This window comes from Mastomys coucha, unplaced genomic scaffold (genome assembly GCF_008632895.1).
Source record: "Mastomys coucha isolate ucsf_1 unplaced genomic scaffold, UCSF_Mcou_1 pScaffold21, whole genome shotgun sequence".
NCBI lineage: Eukaryota > Metazoa > Chordata > Mammalia > Rodentia > Muridae > Mastomys > Mastomys coucha.
In genome coordinates this window covers 153,945,414-153,965,638 of record NW_022196904.1, presented here as the reverse complement: position 1 = coordinate 153,965,638, position 20,225 = coordinate 153,945,414, and the positions used below count along the sequence as shown (strand labels likewise).

The window sequence follows — 20,225 nt, the reverse complement described above, 5'->3', positions numbered from 1 at the left end:
CTCTCTCTCTCTCTCTCTCTCTCTCTGTCTCTCTCTCTCTCTCTCTCTCCTCTGTTTGTGTGTGTCTCTCTCTGTCTCTGTTTCTCTCACTCCCTCTTTTCTTCCTTCCCTTCCTCACTTCTTTCTTTCCTTCCTTCCTCCCTCCCTCCCTTTAAAAATGTTACTTGGCACCAAGCTTAAAATTGCCTAAATAAAAAGGCAGACATTTCAATTTAAAACAAAAAGTTATCTTTTAAAAAGTTAGTGGATACTCATAATAATTTGACCTATTAAAAGCATCCTGTGAATTTCTATTAGGCATGTATACAAATTTTGCAAGTCATTAAATAATAAAGCCATTCCTCATATGCAGTTCTTAGTTGAAACACATCTGTGTAGCTCTCACTAAGGCAAAGGAAGGAGAAGAAGCAATAAGAGGAGGTTGGTGAGTAGGAGGTCGGGCACATGTGGGTAGAGGCGAGGTAGAGAAATATGGATATATTCAACTTGAGGCAAAATTATTCTGGACACAACGTGGTTGCAGCTGCCTTTCACATCCTACTCTGATTACCTGTGTTGACTCCTCCAGTGAAGATCCATGCTCCAGTTGTCATGGCTGCTTTGATGAGCCCCTTCCCGAAGACTTGCTTGAGTTTGGGCTGGAGTTCAAAGTTCTGTAGCCCTCCATGCACAGAGATGAGAAGTTTGGGAAGCTCCAGTTGCCATTCCTTGGTCATCAGGTGTAGCAATAGATCAGGTTTCGTATCAAAAGATACTCGGACATACTAGAATAAAGATTGACAGTTAGGGAGATGGGCAGAGCTGCCTGAGGCTGCTTGTCACTGTGACAGTTATGGGTATCCCTACTTGAAGAAAATGTCTTATGTGAAATCAGAAGTGTAAGGAGAAGGGCTCATTTCCTTTACCAAAAGAGGCCTGAGGAGATAAAGGTGTTCCAGTTTTAAAGGTTTTGTTGAAATTCTGAGTTTTTGGCAATTTGGAAATTACTTGATTTTTATTAAATGCAGTTTAAACAAACTTTCCTGGCAAGCTTTTTGCCCAAATCAAATCATGTTGGCATTTTACCTTTGTTTATATTTGTACAACAATTTAGATATTCCTAATATTTTCAACATGATCAATCCCTCTAAATAAACTAGATGTAGATTTGTTTCTGTGTTTTTGTGATCCTGCTGTGTTTTGAGGCTCCAGAAGATTCTAAAGTTCTGCATAATAAAGAGAAAAATTATATCTAGCTGTATATGTATCTTAAGTAGTCTATCTGTTATCTACCTACCTACCTATGTAATATTTATCTACCTATCTATCTATCTATCTATCTATCTATCTATCTATCTATCTATCTATCATCTATGCATCTATCATACCTCACTATCATCTCTGTATCTATTAATCATCTATGTATCTATCATATCTATTTATCTACCTATCTATCATCTATCTATCTATCTATCTATCTATCTATCTATCTATCTATTTATCTATCTATCTTCATTTATCTAATTTTTATGAGACACTGTAACTATGGCTGGCCTGGAACATGTTATTTAGATCAGGGTGACTACAGACTCACAGTGATCTTCCTAGCTCTCTCTCTGCCTTCTCAGTACCGAGACTAGAGGTGTGTGGCACCATACCCAGCTCAAATGTTTTATCTTTAAAAGACACATGACAGAAAACATGCCAGATATTCTATAATTAAAAATGAAAAATTTATAGCAGGAATCAAAATTCAGGAATCAATATATAAACAGTGTATATAACAAAGGCTATAAACACAATGATGACCATATACACAGATACACAGCTTTTAGTCCAACTACAAACTTGATATACTAGGCAATGGTAGAAAATGCTTTGAAATATACTATTGACTTGGCATGAAATGTAGGGATATTTAATTTCTAAAGAAAATCTGCTTTGGGGGCACAGAGCAGGGCAGGATCTAAGAAGCTCTTCCAAACCCTGCAGCCCTTGAACATCTGACCTGATGACTTTCTGCAGTGTGGGGGAGTCCTAGGGGAGCCCCATAGAAAGCTGGCTTACATCAAAGTGCTCACCTAGGAAATGTTAGGCAGAAAAACTAAGAAATTCTATTAAAGAAAGCTTCCGGGAGACTTGCTTACCTCGACCATGGAGGGTTGAGGTAAGCTCTGAGACTTAAAAAGAATTCCATTTGATTATTTCTAAACACAAGCAGATCCCTACACAGGTTTGCCATTGGTTTTCCTAGTTTGACCTGAGACCTAGAAAGTGGGATGTTAGTGTCAGTTATTTTGGGTGAGTGATGGCTCCAGATAAGAGGCAGAAGAAAACACAGACCTTCTGTGAATGAGTATGTAATAAATCTAGATTGGAAATAATTCCCATGGGAACAGATATCTGAGTGGACCACCCAAGACAGTGAGATGGTCATAGACCACAAAACTGACACATTTGGCATCTTATGTGTGGATATCAAAAGAAAGAAGAAAAAGAAACTGTAAGGAATGACCATGGACATTTGAAAACTTAGGACGGAACTTGCAGTGATTAAAATGCAATATTGTAAATGAAAAGCAGCATGCAAAAAGGACATGTCGACAATGGTTCTTAAAAAGTCAGCCTGGAAAGATGAAGATTTGGAAAGCACACAGAAACAACAACAAAAAACTAAAGATGATTGGGAGAGAAAGCTAAGTTTCTTGATAAATGTGAAGGAGGCACTGCTTGGGAGGCATTGGCAGACTGTTTCTCAGAGGTACTGAAGGACATCAACTCTCAGGCCCTGGAGCTCAATGGATCCTAGGAAGGATAAATAAGAGAAAACCTCAGTCGGGATACATCACAGACAGCATTCCTAAGAACAACTTGGAGAAAGCACTAAGACTACTAGGCTCTAGACTACTCTACTAAGACTCTACTCTCCTAAGACTCTACTCTCCTAAGACTCTACTCTCCTAAGACTCTACTCTACTAAGACTCTACTCTCCTAAGACTCTACTCTACTAAGACTCTACTCTCCTAAGACTCTACTCTACTAAGACTCTACTCTACTAAGACTCTACTCTCCTAAGACTCTACTCTCCTAAGACTCTACTCTCCTAAGACTCGACTCTACTAAGACTCTACTCTTCTAAGACTCGACTCTACTAAGACTCTACTCTACTAAGACTCTACTCTACTAAGACCCTATTCTACTAAGACTCTACAAAGACTCTATTCTACTAAGACTCTACTCTACTAAGACTCCATTCTACTAAGACTCTACTAAGAGTCTACTAAGACTCTACTCTACTAAGACTCTAGACTAGAAGCCCAATCCCCAATAGCAGCAATGGGAACTAAAGCCCAAAGAAGCGACCTGTCATGCTAGTGCCACACATTTTCAGGAAAAAGAGTGATGTATTTTCTTTTCAGTAGTGGGGGAAAAGAATAGCTGATTTTTATGAGTGCCAACACTGAATTTCCCTCTTGACAGTTTTCATTGAAGTAACCTTGAAGCTTATACTATCCAGAATGATGATCTCGAAGAGAACGTAGGATATAACTAATTAGTAACTGGTAAATTAAAAAAAAAAACACGTTGACTGCACATATATAAATCAACAATCATGCCTAATTTATAGTATAAATGGATAGAAATAAAGCACTATGCAGAAAATTAGCAATCAAATTTATAGCATTCTTAGGTGTATATTGCATGGGGCTATAGCTCAGCTGGTAGAGTGCTTGCCTTATGCTCTCAGTTTGATTCTAATGCACAACAGAAACAGGCTGGGCCCTTGAGATGGCTCAGTGAGTAAAGGTACTTTCCTAATACCAAGCCTGCAGACCTGAGTTCAATCCCTGGGACCACATAGTAGAAGGAGACTATCAGCCCCAATGAGTTTTCTCTGACCTCTGTATGCCCATTATGGCCCCCACACATATGCACATGTGTACTCATATATATACACACAGAATTAATTTCAGATTAATTAAAATTATTTTTAAAAGTGTTTCAGGAGAGAGAAAATAATTGATTAATGAGGTTTGTGGCCCATTACTGTAATCAGAACTTGCAAGGTGGAGGCAGGAACATCAGGAGTTCCAAGGCTAGCCTTGTATACACTGAGAATTTGAGGCTAGCCTGGACTCAATGAAATCCTGTCTCAAAAAACCAAACCCAGAAAATTATTCACTACCTTTGGACATGATTTACATTGAGGTCTATTCTTTGCGTGTGTGTGTGTGTGTGTGTGTGTGTGTGTGTGTGTGGTATATGTGTGTACATAGCTATTTGTGTCTGCACAAGGGCATGCAAGTATGGAGCATAAGTCAATTTTGAATGTCTTCCTCAAATCACTATCTTTTTTTATTGTGTATATTCATCAAATTATTTTGTGCATGTGTATATGTGTGCATGTGCATATGTGTATATATGTGTATCTGTGTATATGTGCCTGCATGCATGTGTGCTGCATGTATGTGTGTGTGTGCGTGTATGCACATGTGTCACAGTACAGTTGGGGAAACTAGAGAACAGCATGGCTCATAGGGTCTGTCCTGCCACCATGTGGATCCTAGGTATTCAGTTCAGGTCATCAGACTTGCTGGCAAATGCTTTTACTTACTAGTCATTTTGCCAGCTCTTTAATGGAGATATCTCTCAAGACCTCTCTTGGAGTTCACTGGGCTGACTATACTGGCTGGCCAGTAAGCCCATGTCTCTACTTTTCTAGTGCTAGGATTACTGGAGTATGCTATTCCAGGCTTGATACATGGGTACTATTGAACTTGGGTTTTCATACTTGGGTGATTTAACACTTCACCAATAGAAACAACTCCCCAAGTCCTATAGTTCTTTTTTTTTTTTTCTTTTTGAGGCTAGTACATTAACTGACTAACATACTATTTTCAGTCAACTCTTAAATAGTAATCTAAAATAATGACAAATGTACAGCACAGAAAATACACATAGCAGCAAAATAGCAAGTTTTGAGTATTATATGTGATATGTGAATGCAGATTCTATGCCTTTTAAAAATAGGCTGGATAGTATAACATACTACACACATGAATGAGGTAATGCTCACTCATGCCACTAAGTGGTAGGAATCTTTAGGTTCCATTGTGCATACATGTGGTTCACTGATGGCTAAAAGGTCACTTGTGGGGCCTGACTCCTGCACTCCAGGTACACCTGTGCTAAGTGCTTTATGCGTTCCATCTCATGTTGTCAATATTTGCATTGGAGACAGAAAGGATCCATAACATTCCCGAGTTCATGCTGCTAGTAGGGATGTCAAGAGGCCCTGTACTCTAGCTCTGACTCTACAGCCTTCTCTTGACCTCAAATATGTAACTTCTTTCTCTTTCTCCATTTCCTTTGTATAAGCCAACTAGTCTTCGAGTCCTAAGGAGGCATTTCTCAAAATGGTGTTTTCCCCAGACCTAGTCTTTGTTCCTTCTGCTGTGGTGTTAGCAGATGGGCTAGGGTTCTTATCCTTTAAATGTAAAAAAAAAAAAAATCATATGACAGATTATCTAGTCAAAAATGCAGGTTCTGATTCAATATGTCTGGGATGGGGCTTGGGCGTCTTCATTTCTAACAGCTTCCTGGGGTCCTTATGTGTGTAACTCCTCCCAGATTTTAAAAACACCTAAATAGTGTGTATATAGTTTGAGTATGTTGTTAAATTTTTTTTATGTTGAAAATGTCACCTTCAATGCAGCAGTTTAGAGAGATAGGACCTTTAAGAGATAGTTAGGTCAGGAGGAGACTGTCCTCCTGAACAGAGTCATGCTCTTAGCAGGAGTGAGGTCCTGAGGAATGCATGGTATGCATGTAGACACATTCTCTTACCCTTATCCATATGGCAGCAGGATGATACTGAAATAGGGGCTTCCCTGGCAGCAGGCCTCTAGACTAGAATTACTCATTGTCTAGAAGTGTAAAATAAATGAGTCTGTGCTTTGTAAATTTCTCCTTCTCAGATACTGTTACAGCAGCACAAGGAAGGGCTAAAGCAATGTGTCTGTTATGTAGTTTGGAGCCAATAGGAAGTAAAATATACTAAAATTTGATATGGAAAACAAAGAGATGGTGGGGGAAGAATTAGGCTATGATAAATGAGAAAGTACAAGAACTGGTGAGCCGCTCATGGCATCTCCACTAATAGTACCCTCTTGGCCAGGACCAATTCTTATTCGAAGAAATGTAAGTTTCTGTGCAGACCACACCCAACTATCATGCATATCAGATGAAAATCACAGACATTCATTGCCTTGGCTTTTAAATATTGCCCATCATCTATAACTTACTGTGCCTTTCTCTCGGAAAACAAAAGGCAAGCATTTAAGTAAATTTAGAAAATTGAACACATGGTTTGGGAGGTGAAATTGTTATTAAAATCATGGGCTAAACACAATTTTAATGTTATCTGGAAATTTCAATTAAACAGAGTTTAAATTAAATTAGATAAATTTAATGTTATATTCCTATATAGCATAATAGAAACCAGACCTGTTGAGTCAGCAGCTTCACACTGATAGATAATTGTGCCTAGAACAATTAATCAATTCCTATTAAATTGTTAATGTGCTTTGAAATTAGGAGCTGTTTGAGTTGTCATGATGAGTAATTAATTTTTTTATTATTTAGCAGGAAGGGATAGACACATGCAATGAGGTATGTATAGAGCTGAGCAGACAGCTTGAGAGTGATATCTCTTTTTACCATATAAGTCCCAGAAATCGAAGTCATGTCATCAGGCTTGGCTGCAAGTGCCTTTACTCACTGAACCATCCCATCAATCTATGGTAAGCAGTTTTGATGACTATTATGTATCTACCAATTGCTAAGGGATCCTATTTCTGATAACAGGAAATTTTTCTAATGTATGTTTCAGATGTGGTCACCTAGCTATTGCTCTGGCTTGGTGCTCTGTTTAGAAGTTTCCAACTCATTTTACTATCAGATGCTAAGAGTATTGGTCACTTGAATTATGTGAATATCAGCGCTGTTGAATGAGACCAATCTGGACCATTGAATAGGATACTATGGGTACCAAACTGTGGAAAGTATCATTGCCAAGAAGCTCCAGTAAGTGCAAAGTAGGCATATATTACTTCCATTCATAGTAGATATAGCATGCCTGTGTATGACTAATGCAAGTCACATGCTTTTCAAAATTGTCCTTATTTTTTCACTCTAGTTTGGTGGGGCATAGGAGACCTTGATCGCCTGACACTACAGGCCTTTAGATCCCCAGTTGATCAAGAGAGAAGCAGAGACCAAGGGAGGTATGTATTTCTGTAATGACCCGTCCCTTTTCATGCTGTTGGCTCTCCTGTCTGAAATTAGGAGCCCTGTGCACAGCAAGTGGATGGCTTTTGAAATGCTCTGTATAAGACAGAAGCTAGGCTTAGTTGAAATCATATGATTTTTATATGAACTTAAGTATTGTGGAGCTATGAATCCAGCACTATTTTCACTTGAATTTCCAGACAACAAACTAGAAATTACATTTTGTAAATAGGAAATGAGGAAACTGTTCTTTCAGTTGAGTGGAGAGGATGCTGGTAACCAAATCTATACCGGTTTAGCTGTGCCTGGTCTTGGGTTCCTCTGCTGGATTTGTGGGAAACCCCTCCTGATTTTCCTACCGAATTGGCAAATATCTTGTCATTGTTCCAAATGCTTCTGTTCACTAATCAATGCTATGGGGCTCACAGGGTGCCGCCAGGCAGAGGCTATTGCCAGGTTATGTTCTTTCCCTTCCATTAGATCTACAGGGGGCAAAGGCTGGAGGCTGAAAATTCAGCAATCACTACTTAGAGCAGATGGCGCTAGTTTCCTCAAACAAAGAAACAGACAAACAAACTCCTTCACCTTCCATTGGCATTCTGGACTTGAGCTTGGCAGAGCCTGTGGTTCTGCTAATTCATCGGTCAACTCTTTAGCCCTAGATTGTTATGTGTGTAACTTTGCCCAGCTATTTTACTGAAAATGAAAACCAGCCACAGTGCAATAGATCTGGCTATACTCTTGGAAATGGGCGATGACAGCCTCTCCTTTCACTGCAGAGCCATGGTTACTTCTTATGAAGAACCGCTTGGTACTTTGTAAGCAGTGTTTGTTCTTGTGGATGGACCTACCATTGTGAAATCTGTTGTAACAGTCTTGGCCGTGCCTTCCTTTCAAGCTCACAGTGGGAAATGTATCCCATTCTTTTCTCTGTTGAGAAATGTGACAAGCACCATTTCATTTCCTAATTTTTGTAGCCGCATGGAAAGGGGGGTACTTGCAATTAAAGCTGCAGCCAAGTACAATGTGTCACATCTGAGATAATTCTGCTGATAGCAGCCTTCCAAGCCCACGGAGCTTTTGCTTTGCGTCCAGAGCTGAATGCTTATGGTGGCTCAGTAGGCATAAAAAATCTCATCAGAAAGAAAATATTTGCAAATGCATTTAATGCGTTCAAACAAATTCATTCAAATTTCTAGTTTGATGGCCCTCAAAACTTTGGAAGTAAAAAGTGTCATAGTCTTTGTGGTTTCCCAGTGCTAGCTATCAGGTATTTATTGGATTTAATGTTGATAATGGGAAGCTTGATAGTGAATATTAATATATAATGTCACTAAGCACATGCAAGGGTCATGGAGGATAGTCTAGAACTCCTGTCAGAATTAGTCAGTATAGCATTTTCTAGAAGCAACGAAGTGGGATGATTTTCTGGAAGAGGCACAACTTCTCCTGCTTTATAGACCCATGGTTAGAATGAAAAATATCAACCATATAGGCTCCTTTACTTCTTAATTTCAGACAGTCTTTTCCCGTCACCAGCTCAGCAGCCTTCAGACCACAAGGTGCACACTGGAAACCAATGGAGCAATTACAAGGTTTCTCCTTAGCTCTCTCAGGTCGTGGGAAGCTTCATGTTAGCCACAGTGTGGTGACTGGCTGTTCAGGTGTGTGAAGAGGAATCATTTAGTCATTTCCTACTTGGTGTGTGTCGCTCAAAGATTCTCAGATCAAATTTGCAGAATGTAAAGAGAGATCTTTTTAAACCTCTAATTCAAACCTGGAAGCTCTCAAAGAGTAAGTAAGTACAAATGCCACGCTAATAGGGGCAACCTCCCTACTGTGTGCTACCCTCCCCACAAAGCAACCACCCTAGTGTGTCCCCCTCCCCCAAAGCCCAGAGAGCAAGTCTCTTTCCTTTGTGGGCTCAATAGTTAAAGCTTTCAGTGTCAAGCAAGGGCTAAGGATAATTTTCTTAATTATATGAACACTGGACTAAGCGACTCCACATGATCTAATAGGCAGAGTAAATGGCAGAGGAGAGGGGGAAGGGAGAGATTTATGTGGCTGGCTTGAGAGGTTTAGCTGCATGCCCTTAATTAGGTTTAGTAGTCTTACCTGGCCCACAAGCCAGCTCTGCATTAATTAGAAGAGATGATTTGTAAACAAGTAAGTCTATATTCTGCGCACTTTGTAAATCACGTAGGCACCCTTAATAGATAAGAGTCTCCAAAAAATCCTCCCCGTATCTGCTGACAGAGCCATCTTGCTGTGGCCCTAAGGCAGTTTGTATGTTATAAAATGTCCCTATGAGAGAGCTAGTCTGAGAGTCCAGCGTGGTTTAGGGCTTGTCATCTGATAGGATGCAATTTAGGAACAGGAAGAAAGTTGGGCTCCTTCCTCACTGTCAGTCTGGACTGGTTCCTTCCTGTGTTCAAGTTTCTCTCTGCAAAGTGTTAATTTTCCTGGGGCTGGTTAGGCTTGGACACTGAGTTCTGAACCCCACAACGCTCTTGAAAGAGCTTGGCAAATGGTTCTAATAATCGAGGATGTAATTTTACAGAGACTTCTCCCTGCTCGAAACTTTCAAGCTTAATTAACCTCATTAAATATTAGTGATTTAAAAATTCTGCTACAAAAATTATTAAACCCTTATAAAGAGGTAGAAGCACAATCATAATAATTAGCTTTCTTTCGATCACCTCAAATAATTTCCAAAGAAAACAGTGAGTCATTTCTTCTAGGCACACATGACAAAGAAAATAGAGAGTGGAAAGGGGGGTGCTAAGAGGCTGGGTTCAAGAACTTCCGCTGGTAAAATACCTTACGTTTTTGGAGCTTCACTTCACTCATCTATAATGTATGTAGAGGGGATGGGGATTAATTTTTCCAAGGCTGGTTACACAGTGGAATAACTGTGTTATTTACACATCTAAAGATCTTTGGGTACCCATGTTCTCTCCAAGGCTAATGAATGAGATTCCAGATGTAAATCTTAGATAACAGCAATTGTGGTGGCCTTCTGATTAGGATCCTTCAAGTGTCTTTGATGGTTAAAAGTCTGTGATTTACTGCTGTCCCCATATACGTGGTAGGACAGATATCTACCAATATATGGCTGTCAAGTAACTGGACGAGGCATTTTAGGAATGAGTCTGTCTGCCTGCCTCACTGTATGCAGTCTGCCTTAGCATTTGTAAAATGCTAGAGCTATATCCTGGGCTGCCATATAGGAAAAAGCTAACCTTATATCTTACCTTAATTTTTTTTTTTCAAATAAAAGACAATCTTGCCCCTAAACTGTTTTGATGACTTTGCTAAAAATCACTTCAAGGACTCCTTTCACAAACTAGGGCTGAAGGCACATTAAGCTTACTGGCCTGTCTAAGTGTAGTTTTGGAGATTAATTAACCATAAAGTGCTCTCATGAAGACTGGCTTCTTTAAAAGGCAATGGGTGCCAAGTCCCTCTGTCCAAACTGAATGCTGGTTTGCTCAAGAGGTTGGGACACAAGGGAGTCTCTGGCATTCATTCCCCTGCCTCATAAAATGAGGCCTCTGGCCTGACAGGGCTGCTTCTTTGTTTAGACAAGAGAAGCAGAGTAACTCCAGGGCAAGTTTTCAAAGTGCACAAGATGCTCGTTTGTGTCTGAATGAATGCTGGGAATTTCTACTTGATAAATACTCAGTAGTAATGAAAAGAAAAACTGGTCTTCATTAGGCTAATTAGCTTTGGACAGAAAGAAAGGTTTGCCCATAGAGTGATTTCCCTAAGACCACCTGGGGACACTCTGATCTCAAGGTCAGCATCATAGTTTGTGGACAACACTCACCAGTGCTGAGAGGGACCCACCTCCCAGGGTTCTTAAGGACTGGAATGTAGCCTGGTGGGATGTACTTGCCCACTGACCATGCATGAGGTTCTGTGTTTGATTACGGCTCTAAAAATATGCCTTGAATATATATGGGGGAATTGAAACCTGAAGGGATTGCAGAATACATGATTGCTCATTTATGATCATGACTATTATTCACTAAGGCAATTGTTGAGGTGTTTTGCTGAACACTTTGAAGGGCCCATACATATAAACTCATATTGAGTTTTGCTTTCTGGGTTTTTAGGGGGGGTCTTTCAAATTCACCAGAAATTTTCAGGGGATGAAAAGACTTTCCTATAGAGGAAAGTTACACAACAGAAGAGCTCTTGGCTGTGCTCATTCTAAAGTCACACAACAGTAGCTGCTTAGCAACTGAGGTGGACAAGGACTAATGTTGGTAATATGACCCATTTTGATTTGCTGGGGTGAGTGACTGCAGGGGCCAGACAGAGTATAGACATCAGTTCACAAACCTCCAGGTAGCTTTCTGGATGGTGACTGTCAGTCACACAGTTTTCACAGAGCAGACAGCGGGCATGTGAAGGCTGATGGCCCTGTGGAAATACTCTAATGGATAGTTAGGTTTCCCGGAAGTACAGTAAGCTATTTCCCTGACCTATCTCTATCATTTGCACACATATATTGAACACTAGATATGTATCAGGTAACTTTCATCCTCACAAACATCACAGGAAGAAACTTGACCAGCTTTCTAGGTAGAACATTTGAGGTTCCTGTAAATTAAATGGTTTAACAAAGGCAGACACTAAGAATTTACCTAGTCCTGTGACTTCAAGAGCATATATCTATTTTGATTGTTTACAGAGTTTCCCTCAGAGCAAAACTTCTGTTAATTTTACTACCAGGAACCATTCAAAGCACTTAACACACAAATATACTGTTGTTTATTCCTAAGACGGTCTTCTAAAGCCGAACTTACTACCCCATTTTTACACTCAAGGAAATTAAGGCACTAAGCTTAAATTGGACAGTCACCCAGCTATCAAGTGATAGCACCAGGCTATGCATAAAATGTCAATGGATTTCTATTCCAAGGTCAACAAGAAAGCTACAGAGTTTGACCTTTCAGAATTATATATACAAGTATTGACTGAAAGTGTAAATTAAAGTATATGAACTAATAGAATCACACACCAAAGGAGCAGACTTTAAAGGACGAGTCAAATGCCTTTTCAATTTCTTTTAGAGCCTAGGGGAAATGAGAATATTAATAATGCCAGCTAAATTAGTTCACACCCACTGACATGTCCAGCGTTGTGTGGATGCCTCACACCTATTATCTAACGCATTCAACAGCCAGAAGCAAGCTTGCTGAACTACAAAACTTCCAGAATTCTCAGAACACAAGCTATGTGTTTTATTCTTTGGAAAGTCCATAAGTCACCTCAAGGGTGTTTCCTGGGGACTATAGTTTCGACAGGACAAAAATTCTATATTTTTTACCAATTCCTTACTAAAGATGGTTTCCTTTCCCACTGAGACTATCACTAGCCCAGCTGCTTGGAGAAAATGTACCTGATATGGATTCTCAGATCTCTGCCAAGACCAGGGAGGAAATAGCTTGGGAAAGGTGGCTAATAAAGCAAAACAGAAACCTAAAGGAAACAGTCTTTTTCTCTCCAAAGCTGGGATAAAGGATTTAGAAAAAGGCCAAGTAGACGAGACACAGAAAATGACATTGCAAACTGTAAAGAAAAAAACAAAAACAAAAACAAAAGAAAACTGTAGAAAACGTGCCAGATTAAAAAAGACAAGTACTGCCTTTTGTCTCCTGTGAGAAGGCCAGAGAGCAGTGGATCTGAATGTAATTGTTGAAAGAAGATGGTAAGGCTGCAGGAGGCAGGTGAATAGAGAAGTGATGGATTTTGTCAATGCCTGTGTTCGCACATATAGAAACAACATTGAACCACATGGTCATATACAATGATGCATATTAACCAGGATAAAAATCAGTTAATGATCTGATCTCATGCTAATCATTTAAAAAGTCCTAGGGAAGGTTTTCTTTTCTCTACTTTATAGACACTCTCCTGGGAAGTGACAGAGACCAGGCTAGCCTGAAACCTACAACCCAGGCTCCTAGCTGTTTGCTTACAGGATGTTAGACTATGTCTGGGAATGAGTGACAATGGCTTTCTTATTACCATGGCTTTGTTGGAATGGCCGCCTCCTTGGAACTCAATGGTCCCAAAAGCGTCTGTTGGGCTGAGCTGAGTGTGTTTGCTGATAGACCACTTCTCAGATTGGATGTCATTTCGGGAGAGGCGACTCTCATTTTTCTCATTCTGAAGCACAGAGATACTAGGAGTGAGTCCGACATGCTGGCCTATGAGGCGCCCACAGCAACACCTATAACAGAAGAGGTTAAAGTGAACCTTTTTGTCAGTCATTGCTGGAATACACACTCAGGCAGCCAGTTATGGAAACCCACAGACCATGCTGACCCATTTCAATTAAGAGGCAAGTGAGATCCCAGAATACAACCTTATCCGAAAAATGGAGGATGGAGGTTTCCTATGGCACCCATCTACTGCTTCCCCCACCACCCTGCTTGTCTATATCAACAACTTCCTGTACTCCACCCACACCTTTTAGTATTTGGCATATTGTTTGGGGCAGGTCAGTTGTGAACAGAAGTTCTCTAGATTTCTCCACTTTTAACTGATCCAGTCTATCAAATCTTCCGTGGAGGATGCTAAGGAGCTTGGAGGGAAGAATTTTAACATGTATATTTAAATAAGGACTCTCATTTACATGTGAATCACAATCCAACTCATCTCCCTGACTGATATTTGCTGTAAAATATTCAATTCTGAGAATAAAAAGCTATAAGTTTTTCTTTGAAGAAGAAATGAAAAAAAAAAAAAGGAAACTTAAAAGTTGTTCCATCTGTCATCAAAATGTCCTTCCTATGTTATAACAGCCATCATCACAATTATTAGTAATGATGGTTACATGCACAGCCACCATTCTCTGCAACACTAGCAATTGAGGATGCCCTGATGACAAAACAATTGGAGCTCTGATGAAGGTTACAATGTATCCAGGGTTATGTGTCTAGTCTATAGCTGTGAGATCTGCATTTTAAGCCATCTTTTAAAATTGCCCATTCAAAAGGCATTTCCAGAGGACAATGTATTATTTTAGCTTCCTGCTTTATATACCATTGATTTTTCAGAAAGGTAACTACAGTATCATCCCTATCTTCCCAAAAAAATATGTAGAGAAATCGGAAGGTCTAAACCCTAATTAAGATAGTCTTCCATTCAATACTGTCCTTTTACGTTAGGAGGTCATGTTGGTACAAATGAAACAGTCTGACAAAATATTTAGATGAAAAAAATAAGTATTTGTAACAAAAACATAGAATGCTGATATAATTAGCAGTCAGTTATTTCTATGATGGTAACTGTATACAGACATTTTGCTGATAAATATTAATGGTAGCCAAGGCATACAATATATTTGTATATATCAGTGCAATATATTTGCTTCAAAACTATATTTAATCTGACAGTGGTTCCATTGCAGTGTGTGGTATAATATTAATTGTACTCTATCACCATAATTATTACTTTGCATTCTTAATACATTAAAGACAACAGGATTACCTATGGGGGTCTTTGGTGCTGGGTATGATGTGAACACATTCTCTTTTATAAAATGCTCTTTCAATCCAGGATTTCTGAGCCTGAAATAGAGAGAATGGAAAAAAAAGAAAGATGAACATAAATTTCAAATATTTTTGGCTAGGCAGCAATATCATGTAATTACACAATACACTAGTATATCATAAATGGATTCCCCATTGCAGATCATCGAACCTACTGATTGGGTTAACATTATACCACTGAGAATAAAAGAAATAGAAAGGCTGGAAAAGTGTTAATAATAGGACTCTAGACATGTTCCTTGTGGTTTGTAAAGGAAAGAAACACAAAGTTATGCATAGAGAAAATGAAATTGAAGGAACAGAAAATGACATTTATAATGTTACATGAAAACAAGATTCAAAAGCCAGAGGAAACACATGTCGGTATCAGGTGTTCATGGTCAAAGCTTCCATTAGATTTTCCTTACAAAAGGAAAGCAAGATGGCAGAGGGAGTGCGTGACTCAAACTCCTACATCACTAAGGTCCCTGAAATTCAAGTCTGTGATACAGAGGAACAGCAAGCTAATAAAGGAAATGGGAAGGCAAGGAGGACAGATGTAAGCAGATGTTAAGTGGTGTTCCCAGGTAACACTTGGAAAGGGAATGGGCACATTTTCCCTCACATCCAACATACATGCAAAAAAAATATGTCTTCTTAGAAAAGAGGCTGTTGAGACCATCTGCTCAGAAACTCTGCTGTCAAGATGTGGTCCAAAATGGACAAAGGGTGCCCCATCAAACTGAAGGATCTCCCCACTACCCCCCAAGTAGTGTTTATCCTGCATGTACAAGCTATGGGCTATAGACCATATTACCCCACCATAACTATGAATGAAGGCCCATACATTTTTTTGATATTTTCTTTATTTACACGTAAATTTCTCCTTTCCCAGTTTCCCCTCCAAAAAACAAACAAACAAAAGCAACAAGAACAAACCCCTGTTGCCTCCCCCCTCCCCATGCCTGCCACCCCACCCTCTCCCACTTATTGGCTCTGGCATTCCCCTACACTGGGGCACAGAACTTTCACAGAGGCCCATACACTTATAGATGAAAACCATCACATCATGGTATCAAACGACTATAGACCCTGGACCCTTTTCTTCAAAAGCATTTGAAATAGTAGAGAAGTCACCACTGAACCCACTAAGCTTCTCAGATGATTCTTTCCTATTTAGGAATGGAAATTACTGGGGCAAACCTTAGCAATTCCATGGTACTATCTCACGGTTACTCCTAAACTTATATTAAATATTAAAATATTCTGGCCCGAGGCATAACTGAGCTGTTCACTTGACCTGTATCAATCACTGGTGGGCTCTGTTGCCAGCTCCTCATTGCAGGATGGATTTGGTCCTGATTCCCTGGACATAAAGTGCTGTCTGTGCCTTTTGCATTCTGGTGTACACTCATTCCTTCGATCTCATACAATGGAGGTCTATTTATGCATGCAACATCCACAGCCATAGTTCTTTAATACTATTATAGTGAATATTCTAAACATGGCCACATGGGGGAGGGTTGAGGGCCATCAAGAAACTATTCTGTTACAGGAACGATCACAATTGGGTCACTTAAATTTTGTTTTCCCTCCATTGACTTTATTTAAAGGAGCAACCTATACTGCCCCAAAGGTCCCCAGGTTCAGGTGAACCCCTGCACATTCATGCACACAGAAGGAATTTATAACTTTGTTTGCAGCTAAACATGAAAAAAAAAACTATTCTCAAAGAGTTTCCTTCTCCAATCAGAAGCAAAAAAATGGCTGGCTCCATCTCCCCAACAGAAGTGAGCTCAGCGGCAAAGATAACCAGTCTTTATCTTTGTGGAAAGCCTGTAAATTAAACTATTCATACATAGCCTGTGGTGCTGAAACACTGAATACTTTTGTTGATGTTATCTCTTGGCAGAAAGAGGTAAGACATCCCTCACTGGACATTTGAAACCCACTTTCCCTACACCTTGGGGAACGGCAAAGAAAGAAAGTACTTTTGTATCCCGTCCTGGCTAGCCTTCAAAAGAATCTTTTGGGGGGAAGCATCTGCTTGCTTCAGTAAGTGCTGATTCATCTCCCTCCCAGGACAGGGAGTTGGGAAAGCAGCATGTGTGGGGTACAAAGTCTACAGCTGAGAAAGGAGCTTGAGCAGGACGCTGGTAGAGGACTCAGTTAGGAATTCTTTTATCCTCAGTTTTTTCCTATCTGTATACTGGGTACAACGATAATGCTTGACACATTGGGTTGTTATTTGGGCTGGCCCCTAATGAGATATGAAGACAAGTTCTTACCTTCTCTGAATCCCATGTGTAGCATATAGATCCTACACTACTATGGAGGGTTTTGTGAAAATCAGAACAAGTAGTTCATCTCACTTATCTAGTACAAAGTAGGAGCTCGCCAGGACTCACAATGGTTAACATTTGTTAAGGGTCCACTATGTGCTTTGGATACACTAATGAGTATTGATAGGGAAGGACCACTACTACATCTGCTTTATCAATGAAGAAATGAAGCCAGAGAGAAACAGCGAGTGAGTTCCAAAGCCACAATTTGATTTTGAATAGCCTTGCTTCAGCATCTTACTCTGTGGCTACACTGTTTTGCCAGAGGAGACAGTCCTGGTTCTGAATATCCTTTATGTGTACAGAGACTTCTGAGATGTCTGGATCTATTTCTGTGTTTGGACTCCATTGGACTCCTGGTGGCATGTAGGAAACCTGTTTAGACTCGCTGCTCCTTCTCCTCCTTCCTCCCTAGTCCAGCCCTCACACATGATGAGGGCTGAAGTCTCTACCAACTGTTCTTCCTCTCCCCTTAGGGTAATGGGTGGGATACTCCTTTAGAAAGACCCCAACGTATAAGGCAGAAGTTAGAGAAGGAGTAAAGGTTATTATTTCTGCTTCAACCAAGAAATGGAATCACAACAGAACTTTAAACTTGAGAATATGGGGGTGGGGCATGCCAGAATGAATCAGACCAGGACATTGTTAATTTTAGTTTCAGTTTGGGGGTTCCTGCAAGCTTCAGTGAAATGGTGTGAAGAAAAATTATTCCATGTGGATTGTCCGTTTCTTAGTCTTTCACTAGAAGGAGATGTGGCTTGTGTTCCGTCTAGTGACTTAATTTCATTCTCAAAAGAGGAAAGCAGCCTCCTTGTGAGTGAGTGAATGGGAACACACTTAGGTTCCTTAGTTTTAGCAGATTAATCGGTTCCCTTGCCAAGGCACAACTGGGAGGAAAAGAGAGGCGAGGCAAAAGATCTTCCCATCATTCATAATAAACTTCGACACTTTGTATTTAGGAGACAAGTATAATTCATCATAGGAAGAATGCATGCATAACAGACCACTTAGGAATTCTCCAAAACATGCACAGTTGACTCTGCCCTTTGTAGGATTGGCTTTATTGTGCTTTTATTTAGGTTATTAGTGTGGACAGATACTCAATTATAAAAATTATTTTTCGGAAAGGACATATTTTGACATCCAATCATGATTTAACTTGTTGCCTAAATGAATTCCCTTGTTCTTTTGTTTAAGGGCTTTGAACTGCTCTGCAGAAAGCTTTAGACTTTGCTCCAACACCCAACTTAGTTAGCACATGATGATTATTCTCATTGTTAGAAAGCATGAAATAAATCTGACACACATTTCCTCCTGACCTTTTAATTCTCTCCTAATGCAGAACTTCAATGGAGAGCTTGCCCTAGCAGCTTTGCTTTTTAATTATTTCACAGAAGTCTTCTGAACTCCTAGGGAAGGTGGGTCCTATCGGCCCTCAACAAGTCCCTTCTGAACAGTCTTTTCTGGAGGTAGAATGGTCAGGTAGCCATAGTGAATTTGTCAGGGGCTGATTCTTTCTTGTCCGTCTGCACTATCAGCACATGTGATATGTCATAGGGAAAAGTTTTCAAAGGACATAATTAAAGGACATCTTTTTCAAAACAGAGACAAGGGCGTCTGCATTTTGAGCAAGGTATAATGGTTGCCATAAGGAATAAAAGCAAGAGCTATTTTTGAAAATTAAACATGTAATCAATAAAACATAAAGATGAAAGAAAGCAAAACAAACCTGGAAATATTGCCTTATACAAAAGAGACTTTAAGTGAAATGGCTTAATGTTTCACTTAAACTCTGTTTTACCCAGGCTCAACTACTGACGTGAAGCCACAAGCAACTTCACTCTGTCTTCCCTTAACCTCCCTCTTAGCTGCAGACTCCAGCCTTTCTCCCCAGGAGAGAAGAGTTGCAATACACACTTAGCAGCTCAGTAACCCAGACAGGCAATCCCAAGATTAAAAAGAAGCTCTATGAACTTTCTCCAGTTGCGACGAACAGCTCCGAGTACTGCTCTCCAGCCATCGGAGGAGTTTCCAGTTTCAAGAGGCCAACCAGTCTTCATTAGAACAAAAATACCAAAATATATGTTCATTCCCCCCTCTGTTTTCTCTCTGCCCCCCTCCATGCATTCCTTTAGTCTTCTTCGAAGTCCCCACATCCAACATGGACAAGTTAAACAAGAGAAAAGTTAGCTGGAATCATTTACCTGCGCTCTGCCTCTGGCTGGTAGCAAGGCCGTTCCCCTGCACAGCTTCTGTTGCTTTCATTTTGCTGTGACGGGGCTGGCCATCCCGTTAATAATGGTCGGATGACCGCCCACTGGAAAAAAAAGTCACTTGCCAGGCTCTTCCCCCAGAGACATTTCAAGTAAGCAATGAACTTGGGCAGATTGGCCCTTTGGAATGTCCTGGTGCTCCAGGATTATCCTCACTAAGAGTCCCAAGAACATTCCCTCAGAGTCTTCACACACTGCTTGATTTGAACACCTAATCTGAAGCCAGGAGAAAAACAAATCCCTGGAGAGATCAGGTTTAACTAGCACAAGTCCTAACTGCTCCCTACTCCACCCCCACCTTTTCTTTTTTCCACTTTCAGAAAAAAAAAAAGAAAAGAAAGAAAGAAAGAAAAAGAAAAAAGCTTGCAAGAGTGTGATAAGGTGCTCCAAGTTCTGAAAGTTCAGCTTTGGAAAGCAAATCTCTCCAAAGAAACAGTGTATTAATGCTCCCAGTAGTTCAAACACACAAGAGGCATTGTTCCCCCAACTGCACAGAATGGAACGATAGTATTTCTTTAAAGAGAAACTGCTAAAAACTTCAGTGTTTCAAAAGAACCCTTTGGTCCCCGAACACGAGCCTAAGCAGAATGCAGCTGGGGTTGGCCAAGGAGTTTCAACAACTAGATGTCAACAGAACTTGTCTGATCACACTTCTCATCCACAGCCTTTCTTTCCCTTGCCCGGGCCAAATGCACAAGAGATCTGCATTCCCTAGTCCTATATTGAAAAGAGAGGAGCTGGGAGCTCCAAGGCTGTGTGTGCAGGTGAAACTCGGACCATGGAGAATCGGTGC

General features: G+C 40.2%; 1 protein-coding gene across 23 annotated transcripts in view; it reads right to left on the bottom strand.

The window, feature by feature from the left end:
- Positions 1–20,225, bottom strand: part of Trpm3 (transient receptor potential cation channel subfamily M member 3) — a 934,047-nt gene that overhangs the window by 273,447 nt on the left and 640,375 nt on the right. For 19 of the 23 annotated variants that reach the window (XM_031389936.1, XM_031389949.1, XM_031389941.1 and 16 more), the window contains exons 2-4: positions 14,777–14,856; positions 13,310–13,514; positions 551–764 (exon numbers count right to left, since the gene is read on the bottom strand). In XM_031389936.1, coding sequence (XP_031245796.1) covers positions 551–764; positions 13,310–13,514; positions 14,777–14,856 — 499 coding nt within the window. Of the gene's footprint in view, positions 1–550; positions 765–13,309; positions 13,515–14,776; positions 14,857–16,117; positions 16,272–19,363; positions 19,872–20,225 lie in introns of those variants that run through there. The other 4 variants (XM_031389937.1, XM_031389952.1, XM_031389939.1 and 1 more) reach the window with 4 other exon arrangements.